Below are 17,837 nucleotides of genomic sequence, written 5' to 3' on the forward strand. Positions count from 1 at the left end.
CTGTTCGTTTCCATTGTTCCGTTCAGTTCAATTGCATAAGACATTGAATAGAAGACAAATCGCAACGAATTGATCCAAAAGAAAAAAAAAATCAATCAATAAAACCAATAGAAAAAAATAAACAAGTATAAAAGTGTGCATATCGAAGAACTGTTAGAAAATCGTAAACAAAACACAGCCAGCTCGTAAATACATCATTCTAAATTGTAAGCATCAAAGTTTGGAATCCAGAGTATGAATCAGTGTCAGTAGACAATGAAAAATTTGGCCGATTTTCAGTTTGGAAAGAGCAATAACAAAAGCTCACCGAAGAATCCCAATACATTTTTGTTTTTCGTGTGCTGTACACTGTACAGTTTAATTTTTTTCCTTCTTCTCCTTCTTTCTCGTGTATTGCTAAAGCATCATTAAGCATAAAAATCATTTTGCAGAAATTGCCGCAACCATTGGATTAATCCCGAATCATTTAATCGCCGGGTTTCGATTTTGCAAACAACAAATTAACCGAAAACGCCATGTAAGTTTCTTCTTTTCTTTTAGAAGTCTAATCACGAGTTGATCTTAATTGTATAATAAACCGAACTGTCAAGTGAACGTTGCACATACAACACAACTATGTTGAAAGTCTCTTTCTTTTTCGCATCGAGCATGAGCGAAAATGAACGCCGAAAATTTACCGTAATTAAATGCGCGCCGCTTTTTGTGATATTATTATTATTTTCGTTATAAAAATAAAAGAAAAAAAAATAAAACAATAAAAAAAACCTCTCGAAAAATCGTAGAATTGAAGTAAAGCATGCGAAAAAAAGTGAGTGATCTGTAACTGTTTGTGTCAAGTAGCGTGTTGTTGTTCGACCATAAACTGAACCATCATAATGTCTGAAGCATACGTTGGAAACAAACAACAACAACAAAACAACAACGACGATTGTTCTGATTCTTCGTACACCGAATTTCGTACGCATTTAAGTGTGAAACGCAATACACGTGAAACCTACCAATTTACTCTCCATTGCCAAATGTCTTGTGATCAGAATGAGATACATATTGTCGGATGTGATCAAAATTGTATCAAAGCTCGATTAATCGATGCCATTGATTGGTACAGTTCAAAGAAGAAGAAGAAATGGTTTGAAAATAGTTCAAGAAAACCCAACTTGAGTGGAAAGAGAACGTTTTGTATAATTGAAGCACAGAAATTAGCATACGAGCGATCAGTTTCACTTGTCATTATGTGCTGATAGAAGACGATCTAGATGACCGAAGAAAATCGCTAAAAACCGTTACGCTTGATTTCGATTTATTGATCTGTGACACGGTGCGAGTGCGCGATACGATATGCCGAGAGAGAGAGAGAGAGAGATGGAATCTCATTTCAAGTCATTAAATGCAAATGAGGCACAAAAGTGATTTTTGTTGATCGTGACCCTGATTCTGTGTTTGCGGCTTGCGAGCGCACACACAAGAAATGGACCACCAATTTATGGATGAAATGCCAGCACTTATCGTTTTCACCTTGCCACGGAAAATGCTCCTCTTCTTCCACATTCGCACACACGGTAAAACGTCGAAAATGCACGGGCGCAGGCGCGAAATACACGATTTTGCTACATTATTCAATTGGCTTTAACGTTGGCGTGCGTGCGTTTGTTTGTTTTTCTCTTTTATTACTCTCAATATTGCGCACTATTTATTCAGTTGTGGTGGTGCTGATGCAGTAGCAGCTACGTGCATCACAGCCGAGATGAAACTATGTCCGTGAATTTTGTGCTTTGTATGCAGCGATTACACACGATCAAAGAGTTAAAAATGATCAAAAGAAAATTGCAACGTCAGCGATGATGTTGTGTTGTTATTGTTCGTTTTTCTGTGCTCGTTCGTTGATTTCAAACAGCAGCAGCAGCAGCAACAACCGCAACATCATCATTGGACCAAACAAAGAGAAGAAAACAAACAATAAATATTATTTCCATTACAAGCACTGAACACAATATAAACTCTCTTTGAATTGTTGATTAAATATGACAACGAAATCTGTATAATATGCAATGCATCAGCTGCCACTGTTGTGCGATTGTGGCTCGGCATTCGCATCGCATCGGCTGATGGATTTCTAAAGAATTTTAATCAATAATTAGAGTGTGAATTTGACTGAGGTGCAGCAAGCTCAATCGGGATTTTGATTAAATTAATATATTCAAATGCAGTAGCATCATCATCATCAGCAGCGGCAGCAGCAGCCGCACTGCCTAATGGCAGTTAAGAGACTCTGATTGCTACCGCATGCTTACGCCAAACTTCTTCTTCTCCTTCTATTTCGTTTCGAATTGTAACCTGGGCACGGTTTCAGGTGTAAAATTGCTGAAACTAGTACAATTCGTTGCAAATTACAGAGTACAGATCATTTTCTGTATTTCATTCGGACCAACGCACTTTTCTTTACGATTCATGCAGATGCTTAAGTTTCTACACACGTGTGCGTACGGCCGTTCTTGTTTTTAGTTTTTGAAACATAATTTCATAGTTCCCCGTTTTGCAAGATAATGATGTTGAAAACGACTGAAAACAACGATCTACCGACGGAACGCATTAAATTCGGATTATCATATTTTCTTTACGTTGCTGGGGATTTTCACACGCAACCCGCACCGCAATGAGTTTCTGGCTGGCTTTGTGTGTAGGTGTTTGCTGAGAGTCGCACGCATGTTTAACGCCCGTTTTTTTCTTTTTTCGAGATGCAAACATTCTCGATATCTTCTGCGCGCAACATACATTCGTGAAATGACTGCAAAACATTTTGCCCCAATAAATGAAACCGATTCGCATCTGATGTGTTTTTCTCTCGTTGTTGTTTTGTTTTCATTCCGCTTACTACCCATTGAATGAATGAATTTACCAACTTTGTATTACTCGGCTGGAAAACAATGAATGTGCTCGTGCACAAATTTTTCATCAAATTAACATGTGCAATCTGAACTATTGACGAACTGAGAAAGAAACGAGTGCAATCACTCTCCGTAGATTGCAGAGTGTTGGTGGCAAAGTTTTATAGCATTTGAAATGCACTGGGAATCGATTCCGATGTTTTCTCTTTCAATGTGTTTTTTTTTCGTTGCTGCTGTTTTCTCAATAATTACACAGATGTATTCAGCTTCCACACGGCGCGAGTCACGATATTTTCAGATTAATAGATACGTGTACCATTTAATCTGAATATCAACACCAGCTAATGGTATAAGCTCATGAACTTCGGGCTGTTTGCTCTCAGGTTGACCATACCTGCACCGTTAAATTAATAAATGCGGATATTTTTCGATATTGTCGCATTGGCAAGCAAATTCACCTTTTACCACCGATAATCATCACACGGTCATTTGCATTCATTTATATGCCAAAACAATCGGACCAATTATAATTTTTATTTCTGTCACTATTTTAACTTTCGGGTCAACGCAGTTGAGAGCGTGAGGACAGCAAAAAGAAGAAGAAGAGGAGACAAATAGTGGGCGAGCAAAAATCGATAATCAAATCAACCGTTAAACTCGATCATATCGTAAATCATTCGGTTGCCAGCAAACGTGCGAAACCATTTCGACTTTTACTTTTTATTACTGCCTGATATATACACTCTGATGCGGATACATTCGATTAATGATCCGGAGGGGTTGAGATGGCCAAAGCGTACAAAGCACTTGAAAATTTCACATTTTTTCATTCTCAAAGAATCGTGAGTAAAAGCAATTTCATCAATTTCGATCTCGACAGTAAAAAGAGTCTGATGTGTGTGTGTGTGTGTGTGTGTGTGTGATTGTTTGCGCCATATCGATTCAATAAACACCATGTTTTTCACCTTTTTTAAGCGTCGCGTTCGAACACCCAATACAATATGCGACGCCATGATTAGCGTGCTCGGCTTGCCCAATATTACGTGCAACGTCTGAAGTGTTGATGAAAGCACACAAACGATCGTTCCGAGTTCAAAAAGAGAAGAGAAAAAATCAATTGGCCATTTAAATCACGTGTTTTGGACGATTTCTTAATGTTATTTTAGCTGAGCGCGCGCATTATTAGTCCATCAGGAAAATTGATGGGCTAGGAAATGGCCATTCCACACACACACAAATTCAGTTTCACTAAATAATTCCACCTAATTACGAACACAAACCACCCAAAAGCCATGCAGGCACATTCCGCCACATTAAATAGCCGCAGACAACAAAAGAAAAAGCGTGCAATTTTCGGCGAACCAATATGTACCAATCACACTCGATTGGCAAAATCAATTTTTATTTGTTTCTACTCTCCACAATATTGCGGCGCCATTAGGTGCGGTTTCAATTTTACTTTCGGTTGGAAAACGGAAATTACACTCCAAAACCGATGTGCGGTGAATGAATGAAAAATTTTCCCAATGATTTCTGATTCTTTGTTGCCGATTGTTTTATGGCAACTGATTTAGCCTATGTTTAACGAAATTTTCCTTCACCATTGAGTTTCAGGGAGGTCAATATTCGACGTCTTCACTCTTCATGTTCAAGCGAAGCGAAAAATGCCGCATAATTTCTTCATTTCGAAGTTCATTCAATCGAACAACGACAATATGTTCCACCTATTATTCATTGACGCCGGAGACAATGCCGGCAGGAATTTCGCCGGTTCAATAATTGATTTCACAGAATGACTCATCATTTGGACAATTTTATTATGAATATCGTTTTTTTTTGTTCGAACACTTGCGGCGATGACTTGTGAACTTTCAATTTTTGTTGCTATGCCAAATGGATTTGGGTTTGTTCAATTTGTTCAGCAGTGTAAAGAGAATGAAAACATTTTCCCGATGAATTATTGTTTGCCTACGGAGTTTCTCAGTCGTGAAATGGAGGAAAAAAAATTCTCACCACCAGTACACACACACCACGTACTTACCTTTCATATAAAGCATACTTCCCGCATTAAAGTGTCGTTTTTACGACGCTACTTTTACCTTCTACTGTATGCACATCGATTTCCATTTCCATGTTCAAATATAATAAAGTTTACATTTGGACGTAATTTTTTTTCGCGCAGTTTTTTTCTGCTTTTGTTTTATTGAGTTTTGTTCTTCTATCAAAAGCCATTTCAATGTATAGAAAGTGAAGTTTGGCACTTTTTTTCACTCTCTCGATAAAAAAATTCCGAAAAAAAGTTGATAAGGAAACGCGTAAAGTTAATTATTCGTGATAGCCTTCGACACACTAACATAAATTAGGCATATTCGACCACAAGTGACTCATTGTCATTTTGAATCTCAAGAATTATTTTGTTTTAGCTCGTCATTGGGCTATCGAAAAAATATTAGTTTAAATTTGTCATTACTTTTTCTTTCCTCACCTTTAATGTTTGTTTCCTCCTTTTTCTAATCAATTAAATTATCATTTAAGCGATTAGTTGCTGTTTTGCTGTGGTGTATTCACGAATGTACACCACCATGTTTTGAATAAAAGAAATCGTCTAATTGATTGTTATTCCCAAAATGACTCGACTTCACAGATAAAAAATGAACTCTGTGAAAATTAAATCGTCGAGCAGCATTTGCATACAAAATGGATTCTGATTTAATGAACCACCAAATTGATAACAATCGAGACGTATTCAACCCAAATAAAAATGGTTCGGTTTTCTATGTATGTATTATGAACTCGGCTGCAGTATATTGAAAGTGCGTTTTTTTCCATTTGTATAACCAGTTGCCATTCACTGAACGAAAGACAAGAGAATTCGTCATAACACCTAGCTTTTTTCGAGCGCATGAAATGGCACTCGAAACGCACGATTTTCACAAAAATGTCGCGCATGGTCAAAATAATTGGATCAATAAAATTGCATTCGCGATGGCTTCTCTTGCGAAACGCCATGATCGGCACGTTTTTCTCTCTTCTGATCAGTTACCAAAATTCACTTGTTGCTCAAGGTAAATTGATGGTCGCGGTCGTTTTCGTGAAAATCCGATTTAAATCAAATGCAATCGAATTGAAAGAAATCCAAGCTTCAACAGCTAATTAACTTTACAATCCAATGAGATGAATACCTACACACACATTTCCATTGTTTTCAATCCATATACTCGGAATGCAATCGGTTTGTTTGCTTCAATTTAATTAATGACACTCATTATGCATGCACCAAATTGTATTGTGATTCACTCACTGGACCCCGTTATAAAATGGTAATCATGACAAAAGCTTTATTGTATGAAATCAACTCTTTATCACACATACACACACAAAACAAACCAGTTTGATGCCGCGAAACTCTGTTGACAGTTCCACAATTCCGATAGCAATCACAACAGAAGATCGTCAGTTTCGCGTAACCCACATTTTTTTTCAGACGTGCTGCTTTCATCGAACATTTCGTTTGTGCAACACAAAATGTTGTGATTGGACTAAAGAGCCGAAACAATTGAAACGTGGCCGAAGCTTAAGTTGGTCGACAGTTGAACGTATTTTCACTAATTGTTTACGTGGATATGGCGTTTTATCATGTAATCGTTAATTGAAAACAACATTTTTTTGGTTTACGTAAATGTTTTTGCACATGGGCAGATTCACACCACAAATCGGACCTTTTGATAACATAAACAATTCTTTTTCCCAATAAAAATTGGAAATTTTTTTAAATTGATTTTTTTTACATAAAAAAGTTTTTGTTTTTTGATTGAAAATAAAATATTTTCTTTCCGGCTCCACCCATGGTTCCAACAAGATTAGTTCAAAACAGTAGAAACGTCCGGGTTTGGTTTGTTTTCATTCCGTTTTCCTTCTTCTTTGATTTTCTTTTTGATCAGTATCTAAATATCTTAATCGGTTTCCCATTTGTTTCGTATTCTCATTTAAAGACGACTATGTGAGCAAAAGAACGTGTATGTGAGCAATGTTGAATGGCTGTTCTCATGCAAAAGCATATATATATGCTTCAATATATGTATTGAATGAAATACCGACGTTTTCGAATGTTTCATTCGCGTCAATGGGCTCATTCAAATGTTACTCGATTTGTATTGATCATTGGTATAAATTACGGTTCGAATTGACCTGGTGTCGCGACGCGATACAAAAATACAAGAAAATTACCCAAGAATCAAGCAGCTGTTACTTCTTCATATTTTTCGCTCGTTCAATTCTCTCACTTCATTTGGTAGCGTTACAATCAAATATTTTATGCTCTAATTTTTCTAAAATTTCCCTATAAAATTCGAAGCAAAACCAAAATTCGACTAATGTTAATTCCATTCTTCTATTTGAATGAAAGCAAGACAAGAGCAATGAAGTTGAGTTTATGGTATGTTTTCAGTGTGTGTGTGTGTGTATTGCGGTGCCAAAATTACAATGACACCGAAAAAGTGCGGCGAAAAAGTATAAAGTCACAAAATTACTCAAATCCACACACGCATAGTCGTACACATCGAGTCAAGAAATGAAATGAGTGTTGAACGAGTCAAGAAATGAAATGTGAGATATATGTTGTTCTGCTTGTTATGCTATTTAATTGACGGTGTTATCGACACCGAATCAGTGTTTTTGGTGTGTTTTCATTTCATCGTGTGGTCTTTGATTACCGAAGTGTGCAATACTTTTGATAGACGACACACATTGTAGCCATTTATCTACATAATGCGTGTATTTTATCTCCAGATGTTCTTTTGTGATCTAAGAATTCAAAACTTTCACATCAGATAACTCGTCGCAAAAAAAAACGATTTCCGATGGAATTTTTCCTACACTACTGGGGCTAATCTGGATTTAAATAAGCCTCGATAATAACTTCATGTCAATGACGATGACGACGACGACAACGTAATTTTTCTGTCGACGACATCGAACTTATAACGCAAGACAATTTAAATCTATTCAACAAGTTCGATAGAGTCCAGCCATTGACTTTGTTTTCTGCATCAAATCGTAAATTAACAAGAAAGTCGTTAACATACACACACAAAGACAATGTGCTCAACGGCCACGCACAACTGCACGCATCAATGGGTAAAAGTGACAACGTAAAACTAATAATAATTTGTATTTTCTCCGCGGCTTTATTTTCCTTCGTTGTTTTTGATTATCCGAACTAAATGCGATAATTTACCATTTGAGCGAGCGTTAAACGAGAGATCGGAGGAAAAAATCAACAACAACAGCAGAAAAAAAAACAAATCCACTGAAAATGTACTTATGTGTGGCGCGTATATAATTTCACTACCAATGGACTTTTGGCCATTTGGATTGCCTTTTTGATTTGCGTTTAAATTGAGCTGATTTTTGCTTCGCACAAAAAATGGAAAGTATCAATAAATATTCTGGACTTAAATACACTTGATTAGTAACATTTTTTTCTCCTCGATTTTCCTAATGTTTGCAAAGTAGAACGAAAAACACGTTCGATTTGGTTTCCATGGAAAAGTTAAAGCTTGCATTAAGTGTAATTGACCACCGAAATTACCATTTGTTTGCGATTTTCCAAAATGGTACTTGATGCGAGCACATTGAAGCTAAATAAGTCATTAACGTTATTGAACCAACTTTTGTCTTCTTTGAATGGAACCTCTCTTCATTTCCACATTTTTCTCTCGTTCATTTCTATGGAAAATACCATATTGATTGGCTCATTTTATTTAAAGTCTCTATCAATCGTCTCGAGAAGGTTTCAATCGCCGATGAAAGTTCTTCACACATTAAAAAATGTTCACTCGCCGAATTCATATCAGACGAATGAATTTTTAATACAAATTTATTTTACGTAAACACGGAAACAAATTAAGGGCTTACATTTCTTCTATCAATATCGGATTTGCTTACAAATTTGCTTTGAACAACAAAAAATGAGAATAAATCGATATTTTTTCATCATGTGAAACATAAATACAATTTCAGCTTAAAAATTGTGTAATTTTCTATTTTATTGACCGATAACAAGAGAGCACATTTTTCAAAAATGTTCTTCACACTTTTGATTGAAAGTGACGTTGCTGTCTAAATTGGAGGAGAAACGGTATTTCCCAGATGAATTCAGTCGATAACAAGTGTGAAACACTTTCATCGTCGATTGTTTCAACAATTTTTCAGACTTTTTGTTGATCATTTTGTCATCATTTAAGCAAATGGGCCCTTCGATAGGCATTTCCACCGCATCTATTGTGAAATGGTAACCTCAATGGTCGTTAGCAGCATAAATTGTCAATTAAGACGGGAACATCTCCGGTGTTTCGAACATTTTATTACATTATCATTGAAATGAGTATTGTTAGAACAAAAAAAAATCCGGCAAAAAAACTGGTTCATCATTTGAATGTCAAAACTCACCATGTTTATACGAATCAATTGAATGTAACATGAGTGGTGTTGCTTTAAGTCCAAACTAAACTGAAATGCACGTTTTCAACAAATGTTTTTAAACAAAACCGAATGTGTTTTGATTTCGGGAAAAAAAAGAAAATAAAAACAATCGTTGTGAATGCGTCACGCTGTACTTTTATTTGTATTTTGTCATTCAAATTTCAATATCGATGTTGGGCGAGCAATTTTACATTTTTTGCTGTTGTTGCAGAAACCGAAACAATTACAGTTAAACATGCATATGACAAGACGAGGGATGTGCGGGGAGATTAAAAATAAAATATCATATTGCAAAACAAAACAAAAAAAAAGAATGGAAATGAATAAAGTTCATTTAGGCATGATATTGGTGTGGTCTAGTCTTCTTTGTACTTAATACGAGTGATCGAATTTGAAATTGTTAAAAAATAGGTGGCAGTTTGATTGGATTTAAATCAGTAATGCCGTTGCAACTAATCATCTCCTACAGCGATCACTTTTGTTGGTTTGAGTGTATGTGTTTGGCTTATGTGTCTATAAACAGGGGCATATTGAACACTTCAACGCATAATGACTTTGAATGAATTGAATATTGCATGACAGCTCTCGACGCGAGCACAACTTTCTTAACATAAGAAAACAAAATAGCAGCTAAATAATTCGCATGATAAATAAAACTTAGAATGAAACGAACAAAAACCGAATGAAAATGACAAAATTTCGAACATATACATAACAAAGTGCAGTGTGTGTCGCACATAGATAATGCGACTAAATCATGTTTTATTCGGTTGAAAGTGTGATAAAGCCCATCGTTTTCTATTTGTTCTTATGCTTGGGGGGAGGGAATGCGCTTGCCACAAATTTTTACCTACAAATTCCAGCGAAATTCCACTGGTATACAACTACAAACTAAGCGGAGTAACCAGTATCTTGTATAAATTTAACAAAATATGTTACAATTAAATGTGTGTGTGTGTGTTTAAAAGCACTTGATTTGAATCCGATTTATGATCGATGGTCGAAATTGAGATGTATTTCTTTTTTTAACTCAAGGCCTTTAGCATAGTTCGGCGTCAGCGGCCGCCGATGGGTGTTTGATTTCAATGTACTAAAAAGCCAACCAAGGATGATGGATGAGCGCTTCTTTGCGACGATCACCATAGTCATAGGTTAGCTCGGTGCCTTCTTTGATATCGTCTTTGGCCAACAGCACTAAATGCGGTTTGTTTCTGTAGCTCACGATTTTTGTCATTAGGTTGCCGTTGCGTGAATGATTCACTAAACGACCAAGTTTGCCCGTCTCCGCTGTAGCGTCAATGCTGCAAATGATAGAAAAGTATGAGACAATCAATTCGATAAAAATGACAAAGACATTTGACCAAATTTGCAAAAATTGATTGAAAATTATGACTTTGACCGTTTTAGAATGAAAATCGAGTCACTATTATTCCAGCACACTTACCACCACTGTGTCTCTTTATGCTTGAAATAATACATGTAACACCCAAAGTCCACCTTCTGTGAATACAATTCCTCGCGACAATCGGCTTCAGTCTGATCAATCAATTCGCCAATATACTCAACAACGAAATCACCACGTTGAAAGTCTCGGCCTGCTACAATTCCTCGTCCTTTTTCTGGGAACATTTTTACAACAAGCCCATCCTCTAGCTGTTTTTCGATTGCCATTTCGATATGACGTGATATTTCTTGTTCGACGGCTTTTTTGGTCTTCCGTGCGCTACGACGGATCGGGAAGAAATCGGTCAATTGAGTGCTATGAACACGACGCGGTGCTGTATTGGTAGGCACAGGGAAATCATTCTTATTTGAGATATTTTCGCTCGATTTGGAACTAGATTTGTCAACTTTTGCCGCTCCACTCTCGGCATTGCCATTAACAACTGGGTTCACATCGTCCGATAAACCCTTCCCATTCACACCGTTGCCATTTTCTAGATGCTGCTCTGGTTCGGTGACATTTAATTTTCGGCGAGTTTTTTGTTGCCCTTTGCGACCAATTTTCGCAGCACCATCACGAATATTCAGATTAGAAAATACTTCAACTGGATCCTTCCCATAGAGTCGTTGTTTTTTTGGTGACGACCGTACCACAATTCGATGTGGCGTTGTTTGTTTCACTGAGCCATTCAGTAGTGATTTTGCTTCGGGCGACATCAAAACACTTCCATTTAGATTAGGCACTGTGGCTGTTTTCTCTTCAACATCGGTGACAGCGTTCTTTTCATTTACAACATCAACATCACCATTTGGCAGTGCAGTTTCACTAATTTTTACACTTGAATCAGACGAATCGGTTTCGGTGACGGAACCATTCAATGAGCCATTGCTGTTGTTGTGACCGTTTGTAGGAAAATATTTGGTTATTGCTTGCGGCGCCTTTTTTGTCTTCGATCCACCAGCATTTTTATGGTTTCGTTTACCGTTTGTAATGACGGCAGTGGCAGTGGCAGTGTGAACGGGTGATGGTTTTGTAGCGCGTCCATTTGTTGCTGACGGTATTAAGTCCAAGTCTAGTTTACAGTCTTTTCGTTTTGGACTGGCAAAATTTTGATCAACCGCATCGATTTTGGTGGCATTACCTACTGGCATTGTCATTATTGCTGATTTGGCTGACGCAGCACGTGTCCGTCGACCTAAAATTGAAACAAAATTACTTTAAATGCACAAATTCACCGGAATATTCACGAGGAAACTGTTTGAAAAATTCAATTATGCTGAGCACAACGCAAAAATACGGTCTAAGTAGGCGAATGCAGAGGCGCAAGTGACGCCATACAAAAATGGACTCTTATTCGCGGGAACTGAATGCACTTATGCGATGCACACACAAACTGTCTGTGTGTGTGACAAAAGGGTGATGACAATGAAGAAAAAAAGCTTCAATCCACAGCCATGGCACAGGCACACTCACTCATCATTTTTTTTCACACTTAAATACGAATCCAGCGATGAAACGATCACAATTAAACGATTCACGAATTGGCGCCGAACAATTTATTAAAGCATTTTCATTTGCTCGATCGGAGTTTGCTGCTATGTTTTCGCTTGTTTACAAAGTGCTAGATTAAATGCGAAAAGTTTTTTTTTTCCTTACATTGCCATAAAATTTTGACAACAGCTGTTTTTATGTGGCGCACAATCTAGTACCACACAAGCGATGAGAGTTCATCCACATCGAATTTGAATTCATGGGATTCGTTACTGTGAGTGCGATTTTTTTTCATGAACAAATTGGATTTTCTCACAAAAACCATTCTAAATCTGAAAAACAATGAAAAAGTACTATGAAAAGACGACGAATTTCATTGATAAAAAAATGTTACCATTCAATTGTCTCTGCGAAAAACTGGTTTCTCCATCGAATGCAACGGCCATTTCTCTTATTCAATTCGAAAGCATAAGAGAGAGAGCACATATTCTAGTACCATAAACCAAACACACTCAAACGCTGTGAAGTTGCAGCTGTCAATGTAATGAACCAATTGTGTTGTACATTCATTTTTTATTTTTGAATTTATTTACAAAATAGTTAAATGCTATTCTTCATCATCATCATCATCGAATTCACTCCCTTCGAAATCACTGCCATCGTCTGATTCACCAAAACTAAAGTCATCGTCACCCTCATCGTCGGCCAGCTTTAACGATTCAATTTTGCTTAATAAATCTGCTCGATTGTGAGGAACAAATGTTTTCTTTTTTGCCGTTTCAACTCCATTCTCTGTGGCCCCTGAAGAATTGCGAAAAATATTCAATTAACACGAGATGATTCAATCAATCCTACTCATTGAAGAATGAAAATTTTCTGATAAAAAATATATTGTCTCACCTTCTTTTTTATCATCCGCTTGTTCTTCAACTCCATTTTCGCCATCAATCTCTTTACCCTTGTTCATATACCGTAAGAATGTTCGTCGTTTGCGTTCGGGCAGTGATTTTATCAGGCGATCCATTTCCACTTTGAGCTGTTGCTGCTCTTCGGGCGTTTTCTCTGGTGGTTCAATATTCACTTGATCGCCCGATTTCAAGCATTTCGCACACACTTTTTCCCGTTTTGCACATTCTTTGCAGCAAACATGATAGGCTTTGGTCACCGTTCGATTCCCACATCTTAACAACAAAAAGATAAAAAATTGTTTTACAAATTGAAATAAAGTTTTGAATGAAAATGATTTCCAAAAAAAGTACTCACTTAACGCATGTTTTGGCTTGTGACAATGGTTTATACTTCTTATACTTGATTCGCCATTCGATTTGCGCCTTACAACGTTCGCACACCTCGCAAACATTCAACGAGTTCATTTTCTTCATTTGCGGCGTTTTGTCGTGCAAATCATTTTTGAATGCAAACGAATTTTTGTGCTTTTGGGCACGCTTTCGCGTTTGACCCGAACCACGTTGTGAACTCATTATTTTTATCCAAATGATTCTTATACTAAACTATTACACTCGCTATCGGATGCCGAATTGTTTTGCTTACTTTGAAAACACATGTAGTTTGACAAGAGAGGTTCGCAACATGTTGAGGAGCGGTGAATGACATCGACATTTCGTATTGAGTTCATTCTCTGTTTGCAGTGAACGACTAGATTTCAGTTAAAAACGCCACCTAGCGGTGAATAGATTTAGCAACGTTTGCTTTAAGTTTGGGCTCAAATTTTGTTTTGATTTAATTTTTGAATAAAGATTTGCTTTTGGATCTTTTCTTTTGTTTGAAATTTTATACTGTTCGAATATCGTTTTTAATTTCTTACTCTCTTACAATAAAAATATTACATCAATGCTGAAACCAGGCAAATTATCAACAAATAAATCCTTCTCTTTCATTCTCCCTTTTTAGCCTTCGAAAATTTAATGCAAAATCGATTGGAAGATGACATCAACGATAATGTTCTTAGCAATATGAGCACAGTGCAACCTTTAACCATAGCATCGGAAACAGAAAATTTCACTAACAAAATGTTCGATTTGAAAATGTGTTTTTTGGACCTTATGCGAATCACGACGAACGGAACAAGACAGAAGAAAAACCTGAAAGAGATGTCAGGTCGCAATTATCCCCAGTACATGCACCATAGATATAGCGATATGAATAGAATTTACCTAAATGAAAATGTGTCGATGACAAGTCGATGCAGTACGATAAAATTTTCGCGTTGCCCAACCGGCAACTTCAATCCGAATGCCAATGTTTCGCGAACCACCAAGCAACCGCAACAGCAATCGCAACCGTTGTACGAATGGATTGATACGACCAAGGGAGGAATGAAACAATCACTGTCACCATCTCCCCTCGGAAAATCTTTTAGTCGATTTTCCGTGAATGAGAGTCATTTGCCAAGCATTTCAAACCATCGAAATTCCGACTTTTTCGACAACAGTTCATTAGATGAACGGGTCGCTTCGACTGTTGAGGGAATGTCATCGTTCACCGATTCTCCGCTGTCCGATTCGTCGGTGCGAGAAACGGAAACCGATGATTGCCTTTGCAGTTATAGCGACTGCGGTCAAACGATGGTCGATGCGCACAGCGCGAATGGGCTTGATTCATTTTGCACACTGTGCACATCGAGCTTCAGCTTCAATCGATGCAACCAATGCGAAGATTCATCATGCGGCTCCAAATGCAACGACAGAAGCGACGATAAAAAGCTAATCATTGGCAACGGCGATGCTAGTGGAGGCGGTGAATGCACCAGTTCCGGCGAAGCCATCAGTAGCGATTGCGAATCCGTACAATTCCGGTAAGTTTAATTTAAATCACTTTTTGTTTGAGAATCCGTAAATTTGAATCAAACATTGTTGCTAATGTAGTGCAAAATATTTGCGGCGCTGTAAATAATAAACGAATAAATAGTTTATTCGGAAAAAGCAGTCTTCAGAGTTTGCCGTTTCTCTCCATCTCTCATTTTTTTTCATGTATGGAATATTACATATCATGCACTTAATTCTATGACGTTTTAAGCTAATTACATGCGTTTCAAGTGACGATTACAAGAATTAGCATAAGTTGGGTCAGCGAGCGGATATTAAGTGTGCCGCTAAGCTAAAAACCGAAAAACGGTAGTTTTTTTTCCATTGAATAATGGAAACGAATCAATAAACTGGAATTATGATTTTATTGATCAATGATCAATAATTCTATATTTGATAAAGAGAATTTCACATTTAATGAAAAACCAATAAAAACCATCTCTGGCATAATATCTCGTTTTTAAACGGTTTTTCAAATCAATGTTATTAAGTTATTCATTGAAATTGGTCTATTTAAGAAAAAACGGAGGTTAAATGCATCGTAAATCGCTAGAAGAAATTTTTTTTATTTCCAACGAAGAAAATCTACCTGAAAAATGTTGGGTACAAAATCTATTCTAATTCAAAAACGGAATTAAAAATCAAATTCATCTTGACATTACCAAAACATTTATATCTAGATTCAAATGAAATTTTCCAAAACAATCCCGATTAGTGGTTGAATAGTATCAAAACCAAATTGAAACTAAAACTGAAATAAAATCAAAAGCAAACATATAGCCGTTGGTCAAAAATAATCAACACTCTTCCACTTAATTATCGTCCGTTGCATATAATCTGCGTTGTTAATAGTTCGGTATCAGTGTAAACACTGAATAAAAATATCAAAAAAATATATTTGTGTGTGAATCGTCGAAAAGAGAGAGTTTTCACGTCTTGATTGTGCGCTGCATTGCAATATGCTTCGCATAATTATGTTGGTTTGCATGTATTCTCTCATAACAGCGAGCACAATCACAGCGGCAACCAATAAAATTGCAATGCATTCAAATTGGCAGTGGATTAAGTCGGCAATTGGAATTGCACTTGTGCTGTGCGCGCTGAAGACGAGTACTCCGCTCAGCTCACACACACACACACAGCACACGCATGCAACGGTGCGAATGTATGTGTAAATGGGTTTTTATGCTCAAGAGATAGATGCAGTTGCGGAGAAGGTGCAACGACGAATGCAGAAGATCACGGCCAAGTCTGTACCGCCGTTGTTCATCTCGCAATCAAAGAAGTTTTTGCTATCGACCGGTCAACACTTATCAGTCAGCTCTCTCGTGGTGTGTTTTTGTTTCTTCTATTTTACTCGAATTCGGAGTATCAAGTGTACTTTTCCACTTGGTACAGATTTTTCTAATTGTACGCGGCGCGCGTGTGTGTGTGTGTGCTGAGAATAGTTGTTCTTCCTTAAGATCACGATCGGAATGTGTGTAGTAAGATAGATAGAACGGTACATTTCAGACGCAACAACAATTATGAAAATTGTGACAGATCAAAAACAACCAGAACCAGTCTAACTAGGAGGACTGAACGGCATACTCAAGACAATTCACGCGATCGGTGTGCAACGAAACAGATAAACAACAACTAGAGAACTGTGCATATCAGTGCATCAAAATAAAATTAATTGTTATTCATGTCTCTCGTGCGGCATTATTCGTGGAGTTTCTGTGTCAAATGAACAAAACAAACAGGCGAACGAACATCTGACAGCTAAGGATTTTTTTCTTCATTCGCATTGAATTGAATAGAACGATTTGCGCATTTTTATTCGAGTTTATTGGGCCGTATGGAAAGTTCGGTTAACCACGTGCTACCACCAATTATTCGTTTACAGATAAATTTGACCCATTTCAAATAGTGCCTTTTTTCCGCGCGATTATTAAATACCATTTTTTTTGGTTCGTTGTTGATTCAACACATCAATATCCCGCTGTGATTATACTAGCTTGTCGTTCAAAAAGCCCGTTGGTTATATTTGTCTGTCATTTTTGTCGTAATCAAACTAACGGTAAGTTTCATCAACTCTATTTTTTGTGAGTTTGCTATTGATAATAATAAAATAAACGCTGCCCATATTAACACAAAGCCGACTACAGACACGTCGCCCATCAAATATACATTCCATTTTATGTGGCATCATTAATTGCTCCAATTGAAAAATACGATACGCTTCGCTTGTTACAATCTCGAGATATTTCGATATTTATGATCAACGCTCAAGAATGGATCGCCTTTTTTTTCTCATTCGAAATTAAAAACCACGAACCAAACGGAAATTCAGTGAATGCGGTCGAAATGTGTGTAAATGGAAATTGCGTTGATTTCCTCTGCGAAGTGATTATGAAGGATTTTATGATAGATTGAGATGCACTTTAAATTTAAGCTCAATAATAGAATTTTCGTGATTTATGTTAATCTGTGCTTCGAAAGAGGCTGCATCTCGATAGGTCATTCTATTTTAGATAATTTCTTATAACGATCGTTATATGGAAAAATACTAAAAAAAATACCTAAATCAAGTTTGGATTAAACAATCAAGTTGGGAAAAAGTACCAACAGATAATTTCCATGAAATACCAATAGGCCACCGCATTACCACCGGCAACATATCGACACAGAAATTACATAAGTAAATCAATTGAATAAAATGGTTAT

The 17,837-nt window shown here is 36.9% G+C and overlaps 3 protein-coding genes across 6 annotated transcripts in view; 1 reads left to right on the top strand and 2 right to left on the bottom strand.

Moving 5' to 3' along the window:
- The first annotated feature begins 445 nt into the window (after positions 1-445).
- Positions 446-17,837, top strand: part of LOC129566571 (putative uncharacterized protein DDB_G0289263) — a 62,428-nt gene continuing 45,036 nt past the window's right edge. The window contains exons 1-2 of one of the 3 annotated variants that reach the window (XM_055442638.1): positions 446-517; positions 14,215-15,118. In XM_055442638.1, the coding sequence (XP_055298613.1) occupies positions 14,229-15,118 (890 nt within the window). In that variant the 5' untranslated portion in view covers positions 446-517; positions 14,215-14,228. Of the gene's footprint in view, positions 518-14,214; positions 15,119-16,557; positions 17,191-17,837 lie in introns of those variants that run through there. The other 2 variants (XM_055442637.1, XM_055442643.1) reach the window with 2 other exon arrangements.
- Positions 9,484-12,834, bottom strand: LOC129566574 (histone-lysine N-methyltransferase PR-Set7-like). Of its 2 annotated transcripts, none has more exons than XM_055442645.1 (3): positions 12,698-12,834; positions 10,813-12,007; positions 9,484-10,669 (listed from the first exon to the last, which is right to left on the bottom strand). In XM_055442645.1, the coding sequence occupies exons 1-3, from the start codon at positions 12,747-12,749 to the stop codon at positions 10,459-10,461; spliced, it is 1,458 nt and encodes a 485-aa protein (XP_055298620.1). In that variant the 5' UTR covers positions 12,750-12,834; the 3' UTR covers positions 9,484-10,458. The 2 variants fall into 2 exon arrangements, with proteins under 2 accessions (XP_055298620.1, XP_055298621.1); XM_055442646.1 differs by lacking the exon at positions 12,698-12,834 and adding an exon at positions 12,286-12,511.
- On the bottom strand, positions 9,484-13,896 carry LOC129566575 (uncharacterized protein C9orf85 homolog). Its single transcript, XM_055442647.1, has 3 exons — positions 13,567-13,896; positions 13,204-13,484; positions 9,484-13,104 (listed from the first exon to the last, which is right to left on the bottom strand). The coding sequence occupies exons 1-3, from the start codon at positions 13,782-13,784 to the stop codon at positions 12,911-12,913; spliced, it is 693 nt and encodes a 230-aa protein (XP_055298622.1). The 5' UTR covers positions 13,785-13,896; the 3' UTR covers positions 9,484-12,910.

Source organism: Sitodiplosis mosellana, unplaced genomic scaffold (genome assembly GCF_009176505.1).
Source record: "Sitodiplosis mosellana isolate CC-2019 unplaced genomic scaffold, AAFC_SMos_1.0 Smas_scaffold_3, whole genome shotgun sequence".
Classification (NCBI taxonomy): Eukaryota; Metazoa; Arthropoda; class Insecta; order Diptera; family Cecidomyiidae; genus Sitodiplosis; species Sitodiplosis mosellana.